The sequence below is a fragment of the Calypte anna genome, chromosome 2, assembly GCF_003957555.1.
Source record: "Calypte anna isolate BGI_N300 chromosome 2, bCalAnn1_v1.p, whole genome shotgun sequence".
Taxonomy (NCBI): Eukaryota; Metazoa; Chordata; class Aves; order Apodiformes; family Trochilidae; genus Calypte; species Calypte anna.
This window is the reverse complement of record NC_044245.1, coordinates 117,414,651-117,434,169: the sequence shown is the minus strand read 5'-3', so window position 1 is coordinate 117,434,169 and position 19,519 is coordinate 117,414,651. Positions and strand designations below refer to the sequence as shown.

At 36.2% G+C, this 19,519-nt stretch overlaps 1 protein-coding gene across 1 annotated transcript in view; it reads right to left on the bottom strand.

Annotated features, from left to right (window-relative positions):
• Positions 1-730: 730 nt before the first annotated feature.
• Positions 731-19,519, bottom strand: part of PREX2 (phosphatidylinositol-3,4,5-trisphosphate dependent Rac exchange factor 2) — a 174,680-nt gene continuing 155,891 nt past the window's right edge. The window contains exons 38-40 of the mRNA XM_030445602.1: positions 16,961-17,063; positions 9,596-9,663; positions 731-5,970 (exon numbers count right to left, since the gene is read on the bottom strand). Of these exons, the coding sequence (XP_030301462.1) occupies positions 5,925-5,970; positions 9,596-9,663; positions 16,961-17,063 (217 nt within the window). The 3' untranslated portion in view covers positions 731-5,924. The remainder of the gene's footprint in view (positions 5,971-9,595; positions 9,664-16,960; positions 17,064-19,519) is intronic.

Sequence of the window (19,519 nt, the reverse complement as noted above, 5' to 3'; positions counted from 1 at the left end):
CTACCCTCCTCCTTGCTAGCAGAAAATGGAAAGCAAAAGGGATTCTACAAACCATTGTAGCTGCTTTTGGTCCTGCCTCTCCTGTTCCTATTGATCTTGATCACAACATAGAAACAACAGCTCAAGTCTAATATTTCATCAGCTTTCAGTCTCATGAAAGAAACATTTGGTGCAACCTTTTGAACCACTGGCATCTCAACAGCAGCTTTGAGCTTGTCCCTAATCCCTCTAAGGGATCAGTCATTTATAGGCATTTTTCTAGTGCAGGGAGTGCCACGTTCCGTGTTGTGCTTGTCAGGGAATCTGTGTGTACAGCAGTGAACAGATGACAATCACATCACACTTTAGACAAGGGAATGACAGGAATAGGGGATGTTATGGACCTCCATGGGGCCACAATGGCACCACGGTGCCAGAAAGGGATTTTCATGCCTGTGACTCTTCCAGCCACCACAAAATTCAGCTCTCCAAAGCTAAGGACAACTGCTCATACAGGTTCCAGCTTTCCACTGATTATAAATTTATTATTTATATAATCTATGCTGACATTAATTGTCAGCAATCAACCTAGATTGGGCCTTAGTCCTCAGAAGGGATTCTTATTGTTAATATTTTCTTTTACAAGCTTCATTTCTGTTCTGAAGCAGAATTCCTAGGACAGCCATACTTGGAGATGCCAACCCCCTCCTCCACCAACTTATTTCTTGCTTAAAAAAAAAGATATTTGCACTGGCCATATTATGAATGGTTTTATTGCTGTCTGACATTTTGTAATACATTGTTACCATTCCAGTCTTTAATATGTAGACTAAAAAAATAAACCATAGATCTAAACACAGCATTAGTTCAACCCATAATCAATATAGCAACTGATTCAAAGTATGCTACACAAGCACTTTACAGAAAAGGAAAAAGCAACTTAAATCCATCTTTAGAGGACATTTAACATTAAATTCCAAAGGCTACATCTAATAAAGTCAGCTACCTACAAAGCTGCTAGTTTGACTGTTTTAAAATAAAAGCTCACTGAGAGATTCTGTGTATGGCTGTACTTAACATTTTATTTCAAAGCAGTAATGCTCTCTTGTGCTTAATGAGACGTTACAAACAATATATTCTTCATTTGAAAAATGTGTGCAATACTCAATAAAAGACTTAAGTTTTTTAAAGTGTAACACAAGAATAACCAAATACATACACTATATACATGGTGTTAAAAAGTTATTAAGGCCACTAAGCCTTTTAAAGTCTGGTGCATGGTACAGACAGAATACACACTCCCACAAAAGATGTTGTGGGTTTTCCCATGGAAGTCCAAATTTAAGTACTTGCAAAATTGTCCCAGCTTCTCTGAATACTCTACTGGACTTCAAACTTGAAGCAAAAGTTATTGCTAAGGTAGTTCCAGTGTAGCCATACAGGATTTCTAGCATGAAGATGTTATTTCTGGAGCAGAATATAAGACACAACTATTTGACTGGCATTTGGACAGTCTGAAATTTCTCACTGGTGTTAATATCTGGATGACTGGGCATGCTGTATATTCATTTATACATACCTAACACAAAAACAAACCCACATCTTCTAGCAGGAAAAAGGAAATGTTGCTAATGACAATTTCTTTAGGAAAACTTGATTGATATATACAGTATACAAAAAGAACCTACACAATTGTCAGCATACAAAAATATGAGTTCAGTATCTTTTTTCTACTTCAAAACCTAATGTTGAAAAATCCAGGTATCCTGAGACAGGTATGTATGGTGCATGTAATTTACCAGTGCTGGTGTACTGCTGGAGTACAATTAGAAAAGCACTACCTGCATTTATCAGCAAGTACAGAGATAAAATACATAAGGCAATCCATTAACTTGAGAAAGTCTCCTCTTTTCACAACATTAAACAAAAAAGGTGCAAAATATGCATAAAATGCTGGCAGACATAGCCATGAAGGAGCTGTGAAGAGTACTGCTCCATACTCTTTACAGCTTTATGGAAATACAACAATATACAACAGTTACTGATTTCACAATTTAAATGAAAATTAAATGAAAGATACTTTTCTTTTTTGAGCATCATACTTAACCATGATTTGTACACTCACATTCAGGCAATTGTCTTTTATTTATACATATATTTGTATACATATGAATGTGTGTACTGCATCTGAAAATGAGTTAAATGCTATTGCTTGTTTGTGAATTTCTCTGGGTGAAAACAGATTATAAACTGGATCATTTTTCTTCCATTAGAGGACTCTTAACAAATGAGATTAAGTATGATTACTATAAATCCTTGTCAAAAAAAGTTTAATTGTTTTGACTCTAAAACAGTAGAAGAGCAGTTTGGACCACTATTGACTGCATTTCAACAAAGAAAAAACAAAACAAAACAACCCAGAAACCCAATGCATTTGCTAATACTCTGTGAAAACTATCTGAAAAGCCACTAAGGATTGCAAGTCTCTCAGTGGACATATAATCAGTTGGTTTGTTCAGCTGGTATCAGGAATATTTACTTTAAGATTAATCCCTAAACACAAAAATGTTTAACATTGAGAAACTGGGATGTCTACATTTTAAAATTCTTTTACAATTGACAAGGAAAAAGAGTGTTATGAAATAATTTGGGGAGCTACTCTAAATCAATGCTCATGACATAAACTGTTTACCATCCTGTTAGTCACAGATGATAGTTACAAAGACAGAGCAAACATCATCAGCTCTACCTTAAAAATCAAAATCCAAGTCTTCTACAAGTATGAGCCGTATGGTTCCTTGGTCCTTAACTCCCCCTTCCCAGCTTTTAAATCTCCTATATATCCCCCCAGACTACCACTGAATCATGGTAGTCAGCATTGAGTAATGCATGCCTTTAGATCCTTTATTTTGTTTCCAGAAGAATTATACTTGGATGAAAAAGCAAAAATTACATACAGAATGCTTTCCCTAAACCAGTACACCACATTGTCATAAAAACAGGCTGCATAATCTGTTGTTGTTCATCACCTCTTTTGTCATCTCTAAGTCTAAAAATTTATGAGAGAATAAACACAGTGTGATGAGATTTTTTTTTTTACTCTGCAAGTGTACCTTGCATAAGGAACAAATACATCCTCTACATAGCCCAAGCAAGATAAATAGCTTCAATAATGAACATTTGTAAAATTTACAATTTAAGAACTCGTTTCTTAACGGTCTATCCAATGTTACTAGAAGCCAGATGTGTTTGAATGTGAAGTGTGCTCTGAAAACTGAGGGACAAGAAAAGCAGTTTGAAAAGCTTCACAATGTTTTCAGAGACCACTGGCTTTTGAGGGATATTTTGAGAAATTAGGCACTCGCTTTCCATAGACCATCTGTGAAACATTTATGCCCAATGGAAATCCTGTCTTTATGTGCCACCTGTAATCCCAGAAAAACAGAGTTTCAGTTTCCTACCTACTTTGATACCAAGCTAAATAATTGATTTTGCCACCAATGATGATGGGTAAAGACTAAAGAACTAACAATCAGATACAAAAACAAGAGGTCAAGATTTGTGATGTACACTCATGATACAATACTGAAAGAATCTGATCCAGTGACTGGCTTTTAACTGTTTGTCCCTCAGTGTTTACAGATGTCTATTACCCCGTATTTTCAATAACAAAACAAATTAGGCAATTACCATATTACACGGGGAGACTGTTCTGGCATATTTTCAATGCAATAAAAAAAAAAAAGTGATTACTAGTTACAATAACATGCATGCGTGCAACAGATTTTGTCCTCTAATTTTCTATTATACAGGAGTAGAAGCTCTATGCAGCTGACAGTAGACTTGCCTTGTAGTAAAAAACCAAAACTCCTGTGGGTAAATCTCACGGGAAGATGGGGGGCTCACAGCTGGGGCTGACACCAGCACCATCCTCACCAGGAAGGAGGTTAGGGCTTCTCTGTACTCCTGAAGTCTGAATAAGCAGAAACTGAAACATTTTTTGTGCTTTAGCCTGCAGCCTAGCCAATACTGTCTTTCTGAATAAAATGCATCCAAAAGCATGGGATCCTGACCAGAACAGAACTATAGCAATAGTGACTCTTTCTCACGAGCAAGCATTAGGTCATCCTAGACAAAAAGAAGTTTCTAAAGAGTAAAACTCTGGTTTTGCTGGTTTAGGTTTGTTTTTTTTTTTAATAAAAAAATTATAGCCCCACAGCTTCCAGTAACTATAAAAGAGCATAAACTTCAAAGCACAAGGTGAAATTGTTACTGGAGTGTTCATTATTGCATGTCTTGGTCACAGTTTAAGGCAAACACTCTATATTTAAGGTTGGACCAGTAACTGATATGACTACATGACTATATACATGTTGAAACTCACATATATGCGCAGAAATATGTAACTGGATGTATAAAAATATTTATTTTCTTAGCAAAGTTAAAGTCTGTAAAAATATTAAGAATACTGAAAAAGGTAGGAGCTCTAATTCCTCCTTTGGAGAAAAGTAACAAGTCCCCTAAATATCCTACATAAAAAACACTCTGCAAGAGTACAGCTCATTTTGAATTCTCACTTATTTCATCGTGGATTAATATATCTGTTGAAGATTTCATAAATAATTATGCAACAATTATGCTGTGAGGTTTGATTGCTGCAACGTTAATATAGGCTGCTGTTGTAAAAAAAAAATAAAATTATTCAGACAGCATAGGTCCTGCTCTAATATAATGCATAGCTACTGCTACAAGTAGAACTGTATCAGAATATAGGGTTTTTTTTTTAACATGTTCACACATGAAACTTCATTTGGGGGAATTTTCTCTGAAAATTCTTTGGCTAAAAGAACAGCCAAACTCAAATACATATTCCCTGGGCCCTCTGAATACTCAGTACAATTTTGAAATAAATCAGTAACAATTACCACGCGAAAGAACTAAAATGCTATACGAAAGAATTCTGACCAAAAAAAAAGAAATCCCAAACCCCAAAACAAACCGAGCAAAAAAAAAAAAAATAGTATTGTAAAAATATCATATCTCCAAACTGTAATTCAATTTAAACCCCAGATATTTCCAGTTAAACACTGCCTCATCCTCACCTCATGCAGACTCACTAGAGTAGCACTACACAAGATATCCACAACTCTTGAACACTCAGAAACGCAGAGGCGTAATAATGTAAAGCATCCATGAGTCTGAAATTCAAGCTAACTATGGATGAAGATCAGACTTACCCTTCTTCTCCTTCATTAAAATGGCAACTGAAAAAGGTCTTAATGCCCCATATGTACTTCTTCTAAAGGAGTGTGACAACAGATTGCTAACACCAGACATGGCTGAGTTCACTGATAACAAGCACACATTCATAGCTGCTGTCTGCCTGCAGCCATTAAACACAATTCTGAGATTAGTTCTCCATTTTTAAACCCCACTTACATGATGTCCTTGAAACAGTAATGTCATCGTTCTGATGGTGACAGGAAAAATGGGATTACCAGTGCAAAGGGGCTCATATGAAGTGCATGCCCATTATGAAGCAGAGTTTGTCTGTGCTTTTATTCCCTCCACAAGAACACATTCTGTATAGTGTAAAAGTGAAGTCACTCTCTCTGGAGGACTTTTGTTTTCAGGCTGTTGGCTATACCTACCATGTAGCTGAACAAGACACATCAAATTAATCTCATTCCAGTGTAAAATTCCCAAGGAAGATTCCTGCTCTACTAGTGTAAGGTTGGAGCGCACAGATTCCAGAAATGCATTTTGGAAGTCAGTTGTCAATGCCAATAGAAGGTATTTAGGGTATTTTTTTCTTTATCCTGAGAGTAAAGGATTTTTTATTGATCAAAGCCCCAGGCACATACTGCTATAGTGCAGTAACATTTTGTCATATAGTCCCAGTATCCCAAAGGCCATCATTGGATTATTTTCTGGAGCACTTCTCCTCATTCTTCTCCAGCTGGTGGTGGTGGTTGGCATAGCTTGTACAACCTGACAATGACAGAAAACAATGCAACTGTTATTTTGAGAGCTTGATCATTATTCAAATGGGTAAATTCAAGAAACACAAATTAAATCTGTCTTCCTGCACTGCAAAACAAGTGGTACTGAATTCAGTTTAATAACATTGATTAAAAGCCAGTCAAATTTTATTCATGAGCATAAATGTTTACATTGAAAGCGGTATCATTAAACACACATCCACAAGCAATCTTATGTTGATATTCCAGTTTAGTCAAGTTTTCATATTTCTGCACTGAAGACCCCATTCTGGAGAAAGCTAAATCTCCACTAATCCAGTTGTCAGATGTTGCTCTGAATTTCTAAATCAGAAAAGCTGCTTGGTAAATGTAGTTGCCTCCATTTTTGTTCTGGTTTTGGCACTGTTAGACCTCACTCGAACACAGTCCCCTAGAAAACTGGTCCTTTTTGAAGAACCCAAGACAGATGTCAGATATGCAACACACCAGCATGAAGCTTTTAAAATCTCTCTCCTCTCTATTTTTTACATGTTTGAAGTCACTACAGTAAGCTTTGGTTCAAATTACTGCCTCAGTATTGAATGAAATAACTACTCCTCTATTTAGAAAGGCTTTAGAACTTCTATTAAACCCATTTGCATGGACTTGGCTATTACCAAGTGTTTGATACTTTATCTTGTTAGGAATATTGAAAATAAACAGCAAGTTTTCTGACCTCAGGCTCTCTGTTCTGCAATTATGTCCAGCACAGAGTATCTCCCCTGCAACCACAGCAATTACAACCAGCACTGGACATGATCTCATTTGGAGATTATGTATTTTCCTCAGGGAAAGGGGATCACTGAAGGAATAGCAAAGAGAGGAGACCAAGTATGGCATGGGAAGGAGAAAAAGAATCAGAAGCCAAAAATGAAGAGACAGTGATGCAGCATGTGCACTAATACTTAGCACAAAGAATCTCCAGTAGTGAAATACCAAAGCAATAGAAACAGCAGGTTTGATAGATCAGGCTACAGGCAGGGTAGTGAATGGCCCAGTGGCTTGGGGGGTAGGGATATTTAAAACACTCAGTGTATCTGAGTTTTCCTAGTATAATTTGCAAATTTGCCAATTAAACATCAGATTAATTTATATAGCTTCATTTTAGCTAATAAGAAATTTCCAAACCATATTACGAATCAACACAGAAAACAAAAATCTGTACATGTGGCTGGGCTCCACAAACAGTTAATTCAAGACCAATGGATGCCTTCTTGGCATGATATTCTGCTACAGAAATTATGTGAGGTGTGGTATGTATGGCTGCCCCATGGATTTTTAAAGACTCTTTAACATCTAGGTACCTCGTCAGACAAAGCATCCTGTGGCTATGCAAGAGCAAGGCAGGATATCTGCACTTCTCTGATTTGATGTCTCTTAGGAGTTAAAAACCATGGGATACTGTCCATGGGCTAATTGCTTTTTTTCTCTGAATCCCACGGAAGTGATTATCAAGCAGTACTGTTTCTGCATGGTTGGACTGGGGAGCATCAGTTCTGTCAGCCAAAAGCAATTGCAAACCTGCTTTCAGATCTCCACCTTAATGTGGTGATCATGATTCTGAAGAGCACTGGGCTCTTCCATGCTGGCATTTGGCTGACCTTTAAGGTCACATTTTGCAGGCATCAATGTATTTGTTAGGAGTCATATATAAGCCAATATACATGCAACTCATATTTGTATAACAATGAAAGAATAAGATGGCCTGATCATTATCCAAACAAGTATGTGGAGAAAAATAAACAGTGGTTATTGGAGTTACTTGATTCTGCTGGTATAATAAAAGAGTAATTTATATAAAGCATCACTCCCACTGGTGACAATTCCAACTTATGTGACTTATCTCTCTAATGTACACCAAATGCCCCAACACTGAGGTCAATGAGATATTCCTGTGACATTGCTGTTACTGCCAATTGGCAAGTGTGCTGGATACATCTGTCTATTCCATGTTCTAGGAGCCCTCTCATAAATTTTCTTCAGCTTTTCATTGCTATGTTGTGGGAGTGCCAAAGGAAAAAGGCTTTTTTCAACTGATGAAAAACCAAAACATGTCTCACAAGTAAGTTTTTCTCCTTAAGAACTAAGATTTTTCCTTTATCAAAGAAGCTCTGATTCTAGATACAGACACATGGTCTGTCATTTAGAAATGGAAAAAGTTTGGATTGCAACAATTCTTTGACTGTCTCCAGAATTACGCCATGGAGGAAGAGTCCATTTATGGATAAAACTGTGGCAAACAAAACACAGAAAGGATTCTCCCAGGTTTTATGTAATAATATGTTATTTTACTGCCTTAGGTTCCCACAAGGCAAGACAGCTGGTCAGGCAGTTTTGGTCTTGGTCTGCCTCATAAGGTAATCATTACTGTACAAAGAGGTGCCCTCATCTGCTGATAAGGCAATGACTTCATTGCTGATGGGCTTACTCTAGAATCAGTACTTCTGTTGGTTTTATTTTACGGGCTATGCAAGATGCATATATGCTCCAACAAATCCTGTTACTCCTCAACAGAAGAGTGGCTGCCCTGCAGATTTACTCATATCTTGTACACTTCAAGTACACTCCTTCTCTAGAGTAAGATCAAGTACAGGCATGGATCCAATGTGCACTGATTTGTTGGAAAAAAAAAAAAAAAAAAAAAAAAAAAAAAAAAAAAAAAAAAAAGGAGAAACTGGGACACCTGAGAAAAGGGGAGTAAATGGCTTAAGAAAAAAATTCCTGAGTATAAGTGGTCAGAACTTAGAAGACAGTTCTTTCTGTGAGACTGTGGATAGTGTATCTCTTCATTCACATGGTTACCTCTATCAGGTATTATTAATTCACTGCCTTCTTACTGAAATCTAAAAACTGCAGGGTCTGTTACTGTGTTCTGCATTTCTGTTTAGCTCATTCAGTGCGTCACCATTAGTCAGAAAAAAAAAACTCCATTATAATTTAGACAGGTTACAAAAGTTTAAGTAGAGCAGAATTAATAAAATCACTTCAAGATAAAACTAAGAACATTGTTGTTTTGTTAGTTTCATTTATTGTGTAGAGTATTTACTCATTTATTGTGTATAGTATTGTGCTTGTTAAGAAATATTTCAGGTACCAGCAATCCATCACAGAACTAAAAAGCTGAATAAATATAGAACAGTCCCATTTTTCTTTCTAATAGCTATTTCAGAAAGAGACAAAGAAAGACTACATTATCTCTAAAAGCAACTAAAACATGATTTTGCATAGATACTGCAGTGCAGTACTTCATTAAAAGGGAGTTATGGATTTTGTTTTGGATAATTTCCCCAAAACCACTAAACATCACAAGTGATAAAGGACTTACCCCAGTGTTTTCATAATTAACCTGAACTAGGTTTCATTTTCCAAAAGTGGGCACATTTCAAAGTGCTACATAGACTGAACTTCTGCAACTAATTACCTGAAGTAAAACTGTATGGCTGAGAATGTAATTGATTCTATGTACATTAAAAGCCATATATCTTACCAGTTAGTGCACAACAAAGTCAGTGTTTAATGTTGGCTTTTGAGCAGCTTGGCTCAAAAGAGTTTGGCACAAAGCAGAGAAAATCATGGCCTAGCACACAATCAGTTACCTTGGGACAGACTGTGGCGTTCGATCCCTCACTCCTAAATTCTTGGCTGTGTTTTGGACTCTGGCACCCTGGGGAATTAAAAAAAACAATTTTGCTTCATTTATTCCAGCACAAGTTCTGAAGTTTTCTGAGCTTTCTAAATGAACATAACTATTTCTTACAATTGATTAATACATGTAGTCCATATCCCCAAACAACACTCCTCTTCTAAGGAGGGGAACAAGCTAAAGCAGTGTATTTATTCTTGGCTTGGAAAAATATGCAGAAAAGAAACAAAGTCTTCCCACTTATTAAATAAATGCATACATATATATATCATACTAACATAAAAGACTTCAAAAGAATTAACATTTAAGGTTTAAAACAATCTAAACATATCCTGTTTAAATTTGTTTGATTTTTGCCATTGTTCTTTGTAGAAGGCATGGATAACAAAGCTCTTATCTGAAATGTCACTTAGTTCCTACAAGGAAAAACATATTACAGATTATATTCTATGAATAGCTTTCTAGTTTAAAAAATGGCCTAAATTGAGACACTATATTAGGATTAGAAAAATGCCAGTCCTGATCACTCCTTATAATCACAGAATTGCAAAATATCATCAGGTTCAAAAGGACCTTCTGAGACTGTCTAGTCCAACACCCTTCTTAAAGATGAGTAAACTAGAGAAGATGGAATCTCTGTATCTCTATTGATCCTTTGAAAAACAACAATGAAATTCCTTCTGTCTCATTGACTCACCCAGTAAGGAGGAAGCTGGTAAAGCATGCACAGTGTTTGTATACCATGATAGTGAAAAATGCAAAATCTTCTGCAAACAAACTAGCTTAGACATACGAAATAACTTCATAAAAATTGTTTTTAAATTATGTGGTCTAGCTTTTGAAGTGGAGTTCTAAAAATGTAAAGTAGTCATCCTAAAGAAATATGTTATGTTTATATCCTCTTTATGTTTTTTAACATTTTACAGGAGATGGAAACTACTTGTTCTGTCTGTAATATGTACTCTGACTCACCCTGTATTTCTCCTTCTGTACAACCTAAATTCAGGACTTAGTAGCAGAGAACAAAAATATATAATCTCAGAATTCTTACAGTGAGATCTTAGACTAGTGTGATCCATCCAAGATAATTTCCATTCCAAATAGAGCTGCTATGGCAGATGCACATCACATAAAAATGAGGTAAAATCTTTAATTCAATACGTAGAATAAGACCAGATGTCGCATTTGACTGAAATCTGGTACCCAGGTAATTGCAAATGTATTCATTCACAGGTATGGGCTCAAACAAAAGATGAACACTGGCTGGTTACACACAGGTGGGTTCTCAGAGTTTATATAAATCAAATGATGCCGCAGAAAATAGTGTTCTTACAAAAAGTAGTTGCAAAGACAGAAAAAATAAGCAGGGTACCTACAAAATTGAAGGCAGAATTAAAAAGTGGCTGTATTAGCTTTACACCTAGCTCAGTAAGCTTCTTTCTGTCAGTTGCAAAAGACATGACTACAGACCACAACAAACATATGTCTTTCTCTAGAAACTCTTCCAGAATTAATCATTATTCAATTGATACTTCATCTATTCAGCAACGAGGATGCATTGAATGGACTTCAGTGATTCTCTTCTTTCCCGTATCATCTTGAACCCATGAACAATTTCACATCACTAATCTCTTTATGGAAGAACATCCACATCTTGTACTGCCTTAGCTTGTGTCAAGAACCACTACTTACGTTGGGTTTCAATCTGCAAGTTCCATTTGATGCCTTTAGCTGGGCAACAGTGAGGACAACAGCCAGTCCCTATCAATGCCACATACCATATCCTACTTCAATCAGGAAGCTGAGCAATTCTAGAGTATTTTGTCTGTTTGTCTTGTCTATAAACTATTTCAAATCAATGACTATTTTTTTTTCTGTCTCCAAACCTTATCCATCGCTCACTACAACTCCCTGAAAGGAGGGTGTAGCCAGGGGGGGTTGGTCTCTTTTCCCAGATGACTTTCAACAAGACAAGAGGGCATGGACTTAAGTTGTGCCAGGAGAAGTTTAGGTTGGACATTAGAAAGAATTTCTTTACGGAGAGGATGATCAGGCATTGGAATGGGCTGCCCAGAGAAGTAGTGGATTCTCCATCCCTGGAGATACTTAAAAAGAGACTGGATGTGGCACTCAGTGCCATGGTCTGGTAACTGCAACAGTGGTTCAAGGGTTGGACTTGATGATTACTGAGGTCCCTTCCAACCCAGCCAATTCTATGATTCTATGATTCTTAAGGAAGGGATTAGAACATAAGATAATTCAAAATGAAGCATCACAACAGCATGATTTCCAGTTTTTCATCTCTCCTTGCCTAAACCATTATAACTTCTGATTTGCTTTTTTAATCCAGCTACTGACAAGTAAGATGATGTTTTCTATCACATCCTGAGGTCCTGAAAATGAGATGTAATAGATTCAACTATTTTGAGTGTGAACTTAGGTTTGTTTTTTCATCTGTGTGCATCACTTAAGAGTTATTTACACTGGTTTTCATCTGCCTTTTTGTTGCTCAGTGATGAATACCTGTAAGATCCTTTTGTAATTCCTCATAGGTCTCGCCTTTAGTAAAAACTTAAAAAGAGTTGAGAGCAGAATAGGGAAAATGATTACGTAAGAAAAGACAACACAAAAAAGAAAGATCAGATGAACTCATGTTCTTCTATCAACTGATGGCTTAACAGGGCAATGATAAATTTGGGATGGACAATTTAGTAGGGCTGGTAGCAATATGACAGGGGGTAGAGGTTTTAAACTGAAAGAAGTAGATTCAGATTTTAAAAAAGGAAGACATTTTTTAGTTTAAGGGTGGTGAAACACTGGAACAGTTTGCCTAGAGAGACTGTAGATGCCCCACCTCTGGAAATACTCAATATACTAAAATTCTACTGCTAAAAAGGGAGTAAAATTTGGTCTCTAAGTCTACAGTATACTGGACAAAAACAAGAGACTTAAACTGAAGGGGAGGGGAGGAGGGGGAGTAAAAAAAGATTACTCAAATGAGTAACTAAGTAAAACATCCCAATGAAAATATTAAGAAAACTACTGGAGGTTTAAGAACAAGTGTCATCAATTATGTAAGGACAGCTGTTGGATACAAAATTAGAGATGTTAAATCCAGACCTTCATCATCTCTGTCCTTTCCCCAGTGCAGTTTTCTAAAATTGTATCATAATAAAGAAACCCCCCCATGACAGACTGCTGAGAGTGGCATATGATTAACATAACTGAGAGCCAGAATATGCATATAATGGGAAAACTATCTAAATTAATCACATATAGATCCTGAACATCAGTGCTTCTAAGAACAAAACCAGCCTGGTTTTATTTGCATCAATCACTAGACAAATTGATTTCAGTATCATGCTCACATAATAAATCAAATGCTTTGATTGAAAAAGGAGTCTAGCTTTATACAACCAAGTAATTTATTGTTTAGGAGAACAAATTAGACTTTACTTACAACCACTAGATTCTTGTTCCTGTTGAGGAAAAGCCCCCAAGAATTACTAGTAGCTTGCTACGTGACATCTCTTTGTCTTCACTGAGCACCATTATACCAGTTCTGTTTCAATATATTGCTAGTTTACTTATCCAATATTATTCATAAAGGTACAGTAATGTAAATATTGACATTGGTTCATCTCACATAGGCATACAGAATAATTGTCCTACACAGCTCCAGAATGTTTCCCTCTGCATAGCAGTCCTGCCAAAGCACTGGCAAAATATGCCAGCAGTTCTCAGAAGACACCACCATCAATCTAGACTCTCATATACAAGCCAGTATTCTCACTGCCATGAGAAAGAAATTATAGGTTTATTTTCAGGCTATACACTAGAACCAGTTACATGAAGACAACAAATTCTCTTTATGTTCTGCTCAAAGAGCTCTAAATCAGTACAATTCTTACGAGAACAATTCAAAATGTAGTGCTGTTATTGTACTCATGAAAAGGCAGGGGAAAATGATTGTGTACTTAAGACAACACAAGTTGTCTCCTAGCTTCTTCTGTTTTTCAGCTTTTTAGTTACCCTTCTTCCTCACAGCCCTGTGCCCTCCTGCACCTCCTTCCCTAGAACTCTGTCCTCTCCACACTTTGCTGCATCCTGAAGACACATTCCTGTCAGGATGCTTTAGTATTTTGTAGGTATGGTTGTTTACATGAATAAACTTATATGAGTAAATAACATTACTAAGAGATAGGTAGGACATTTTGTCAAAATTCTTATAAAAATCAATGTAGACTGGATTAACAGATGAAAAACAGAAAGCACATAGCTAAAGCTGTCCCACAGACCCCAGTTCATACCAAGTTCCACAAGTTTCTTTAGTTCTTTTCTTTAGTTCTTACAGAACAGGTGCTTGCAAATACCTAATTATAACTGACAGGGCAATTACTTTGAAAATTGTTCCAACAATACAGTCAGGGCTATTATGAGTCTTGTTAAACAGGATTCATTCAATTTAAGAGAAAAAAAAAACCCAAACACTTCCAATGGTTATCCATTCCATCAGATGTCTCCAGTTATCACAAGTGCCCCAAGATGGAACAGGTATCAGCTTCAAGGAGAGACAATTTCCCCTTTTGGAAGGCTGATACTGCTAGAAGCTAACACTGCTGGCTTCTCCAGAAGAACAGATGGAAGGTACCTCCTTTCACTTGCACCTCCCTGTGGCTAATTTCTTTATTCCACAAAAGATTCAGGGTAAAAACGGGCTAACAAAGGTTTTATTTGAAGTTTTTTTTTATATTTAGCCAGATAAAAGACACAATTATTGCCCTTAACAAAATGTTCTGTATCAAAAACTGTAAGCAGCTTTCTTTTTTTCTTATCCCTCCAAGTTCTATGGCCTGCATTACGTTTCTGAAGGTTAAATCCTACAGATAATTTAAACATTAAATCTGAAACATCTTTCTAGAAGATACCATGGTGTGTTGTTGAAATTACTCTAAAATATTTAGAATTTAATGGAGGGTTAAATTTCTACTACAGAACTCCGAGACTAATTTAAAATTATAACAAAAGATCATTACTCTCTTACATGCCATAGTGGTTTCCTGCAAGAGGAAGAACGTGTGAAAAAAGTCTGGCTTAATATACTAGCAGACTTTTTTGCAGTGTCTGTGGGTGGTATTGAGATACTGGTATCTTTAACAGCTATTCATCACCTGCTGTTTTACTTCAGAGAATGTAGCCTCTGGATGCCTCTTTCTACATCTCTATTTGAGCCAATACAGCCACAGCTGCTCAAAACCATACAACTTATTTTCATTTTGTCTTTCATTTTCATTTAATGAACTGCAGGAGATCCATAAATGGATCAATATTTTTGAAAATGGTCTTGAACTGTACATTGAAAATGTATCCTTTGATTGAATACACCCTGCAAGCAGACATACACAAAACTATATCCACATTTTTAAATTGCAAAGCACCCAGATCTGCCTTTCCTCTAGAACCTCAAGAGCTAATATATGAACCTATACAGGTTATACAGCAGTATATTATACAGCAGTAGCTTTCTTTTCAAATCAAGTTAACGTGTGAAATCCTGAGCAGATCTACGTGACCTGATTCAGGAACCTTTAGGGTATTTATTCACCACAGGAACTTAATTTATGCACTGAATTAAGTGAAAGTCTGCTATGAAAAAGAATGAGTGATTACTCTCATGTATTTATGCAGCAGCTCTTACATATAATTGTTTGGAACATACGACTTGAGAATTTCTAGACAATTGCTTAAAGAGAGTAAAGGTTTGATCTAGCATATGTCCATTTTTGTCTAGAGTAAGGTAGAGGTGAAGTACAGCTGTTTAATCATTTTCATAACTAAACTGTGATTGCTGCATTAAATACATACCAATTGATGAAAATAATCAAATAAGATGCAAACTAAAAACCAGAAATTATAAATAATTTCTTATATGTGATTAATTGTTCCAATATTTAACAAATTTCTTTTCTTATTTTAGGACTGAGTGCATCCTGTATCTTGTTTATGCTTTTGTAATAAGGTTGAAAGCTACCACAAGCTGGGATTTATGTTCCATATGTACACAGAGTGATTAATTTCCAACCTCTCTTTGATCCACTGAACAGGTTGAACTCTTTAATGTTCACTTCATAAGCCTTGTCTAACAATCTCTGGATCATTTGTGGTCCTCCTCTGAACTCATTCCAAGATTTCAAACATCCTTTTCAAAGTATTTGTATGATAACAAAATATTTTAGGAAAAGTTGTGCCAATACAGTAGAGCATATCCTCCACTTTCAGTTGATAATGCCTTTTAATCCAGCGGGTTTTGTCATACTTTAGCATTAGGAGTTCATATTGAAGTGGTTATCCATCCACAAGAGCCCATGAACCTTAATTTTCTATTATGAACAAAGAGCAAAAAACACTATTCTGAAATAAATACATTGTCCTCAGGAATATGACCTGGAAAGTTAAGAACCACAGTATTTCTTTCTTTCCTTCCTTCCTAACACTTCCTGTCCATTCACCATGCGTCACTTTATGTTAACAATAGTTAAAGTTATTTTTAGGGATAATATATATTAAAATAAAGCTTGTCTTCCTCAAAAGATTATTCTGATGTAAGGCGATGCCACAGTAGTTACCACACAAAAATCGCTGAGTGAAATCATATAACTCTGTACAAATTATGATCCATTTACACATACAGACAAAGTAAGCATCTGATGAAAAAACATCCTGTTTCATTATTTCAGAAAACACCTTGCGGTCAACAATAAAAAAAAAAAGAAAGAGAAAAAGAAAGAGAAAAAGAAAGAGAAAAGAAAAAGGAAAAGGAAAAGGAAAAGGAAGAGGAAGAGGAAGAGGAAGAGGAAGAGGAAGAGGAAGAGGAAGAGGAAGAGGAAGAGGAAGAGGAAGAGGAAGAGGAAGAGGAAGAGGAAGAGGAAGAGGAAGAGGAAGAGGAAGAGGAAGAGGAAGAGGAAGAGGAAGAGGAAGAGGAAGAGGAAAAGGAAAAGGAAAAGGAAAAGGAAAAGGAAAAGGAAAAGGAAAAGGAAAAGGAAAAGAAAAAGAAAAAGAAAAAGAAAAGAAAAAGAAAAAGAAAAGAAAAGAAAAAGAAAAAGAAAAAGAAAAAGAAAAAGAAAAAGAAAAAGAAAAAGAAAAAGAAAAAGAAAAAGAAAAAGAAAAAGAAAAAGAAAAAGAAAAAAAACCCTCTCAAACTAAGATAACTCACGAACTCTACATGCTATTAAGATGGAGGCCTGGTCAAGTCATTCTTGTTTAATGAAAACATGAGTTGTTAAGAAACATCAAGATCTTAGCCCTGCGAGCATCTTACCTGTTTGCGCATGACATCCGTAGCTTGCATGATGTAGCGAGGAGGTAGCCCGTGGCTACGAGCCAGAATGATTGCCTGCTCCAGGGTGACACTCAGAGTGCAGCTGCAATGGAAGACAAGACATCAGCTATCTGCTAGCAGTGATTAAAATAGTTGCTTTTAGATCAATTATATATTTTTTTTAAAAAAATTATAAACAGAAAGATTATATAGTAGACTTGCCCCCTATCCATCCTCAACCCACTGGAGGCATTAGCCTCAACACTGAGATGTTTCTTAAGTAAAAAACTTCTTAGTGTAGCAAGTGTTCCTGCTGACTTAGAAGGCATTTGCCTTAATTTTTTCTTGTTTAAAACAAACAACAATAAAAACTTCCAACCAACTATGCCCTGGCAAGTGTATGGGAGAGATGAAACCCAAGAAGACTTTTTTGTAATTGTAAAAAATCCCTTTCCAGGTGGTTTCTGCAAAGGTTCTCTCACACCCTCCACTGTTAAAGCAGACCCCTAGCTTTGGTACCGGGATCCTGACCTCTTGTCATTAATTTAACATGATTATACTCATGGCACATTAGTGCAGCTCAGTCCAAAATTAAGAGATATATACCCCCTTAAAAAAAAAAAAGCAAAAAAAGAAAAAAAAAGAAAAGAGTTATTCCTTCAAATAAGCTGTCCTTTTGCACTTTGCCTATTTTTTTCAAGTAAACACTTGAAGACAGTAAGTGATCATGGTACCAAATCCTAATGAAAAGGCTGTAATTGTTTTGTCAGAGCAATCAGGAGAGTTTCATAGCTGAGGACCATGCTATAGGATAAGCTGTCATCACACCAGACAAGTAGTAGGGAAAGTAATTTTGGACGTGCCATCCAGTTTCTGTTGTCATGGTGAGGACAAGGACAGAGCTGGTTTCTCCTACAATAAGGACCAAACCTATAGAAGACACAGACAAAGGCAACAAAACTAAGTAGAAACAGGTGCTTTTTGGAAAGCAAAGCGTGTTTGAGGGCTGCTGTCACCTAAGAGGTGAGAGGGGCTCCATTCTGCACCAGCAAGCTGCTTGATGACTTTTCTGTTCCCAACCAAAGTACTGCAATAATCAAACCTCTTCAAGCAGAAAGATGAGGCGTACAGAAAATGATCCTACATCAGTAGACCCAGACAAAAATTGTATATTTCAAGTTCAAATAATAAAACTAAGACACATGGTTAAAATAGACCTTTGAGTAGCCATTTGGCAAAATCCTGACCAAAGGATTCTGTGTAGTATCTATTATGCACACAGAACAGACAATATGTTTCAATCAAACACTCATCCTGCTGAGCAGAAGATCTGTAGGAGGAAAAATGTGTCTGCACTTATTTTCTTACTGAAAAATAAACCAAGCCCTGACACATTTTAAATACTGCTTAAGCAAATTTATGGACTGTAAAAAGTTTCACAGTAGTGAGTGTAGAAGATATTAAATTTGATCCGTAGCTTGACTAATGGCCGTTCATTAAAATTTTATAAGCTAAGTAATTTTCTTTGGTAACAAAGTAATTTTTATTCCCCAGTTTCTTGTGTACACTGACCTCAGAGTTGACTTGAAGCAAAAATCTATTTGTGTTCTGTTTGATTAAGGCATATAACTGTTAAATATTAGACTAATCATTCTCAACAGCAGGTTTTCATCCTATCTTTGAAAGGTGAACTATAGTGCAAATAAAGTACATGCTCATAGCATTTCCCAGCACCAAACCTAAACATCTAAAATTCAAGACCAGACTACAAGGGAAGCTTTATCCCACTTCCAATAGCAAAAAGCAAGAATATCTAAAACTAGTTCAACAGGTTTAATCTAACCCAAAGAAAAAAAGGTAAAAAGTCTCTCTCTAGGTATAACAGAGGTTAATGAGCTCAAAGTGCAGCTTTCAACTTTCAAGCAGTTACCAGTTACCAAGTACACCCCATCTTCTTGGTACCCAGAAGGCTGAAAGAACACAAAACCCATGTTCAGCATACTTGAATCAAAACTGACAAAGGAATCTCCTAAATGAAGGTTAGGTGCAAATACTCATCCTGTGATTGGAAAAAGACTGCCAAATCGCTCCATACCCAAAACCTGATGACGTTATGAGCTGTCTAAACTTTGACTCTGCCAACTGTGATTCAGAAATAATGCTGCCAAGTGTGGAGGTAAAGAGAAAAGCCGAGTGGGAAAAGCAGAGACAAAAAATGAAACAGCATAATGAAGATTTCTTCAATAGGCTACTATGGAGATAAACAACTATAGTACAATCCTGAAACAAAGGCTAAAATTAATGATCTCAGAACAAGGCAAAAAAGAATAATAATTCTAAGGATAATATTTTTTTAATGTATCCCGGGAAATTAGTTGTGGGGACTCTCATTAGCTCTTATCACACCTCTTTAATAAAACATTTTACATGAAAATTAGGTGAAGTGCTATAGTAATGCTGGATAGATATATCTACTGTTTCTTTTAAAAAACATTCTTACTAGTGCATGGTAAAAAATATTAAAATAGCATTAGTGGCATGATTGCATTTTAATATACT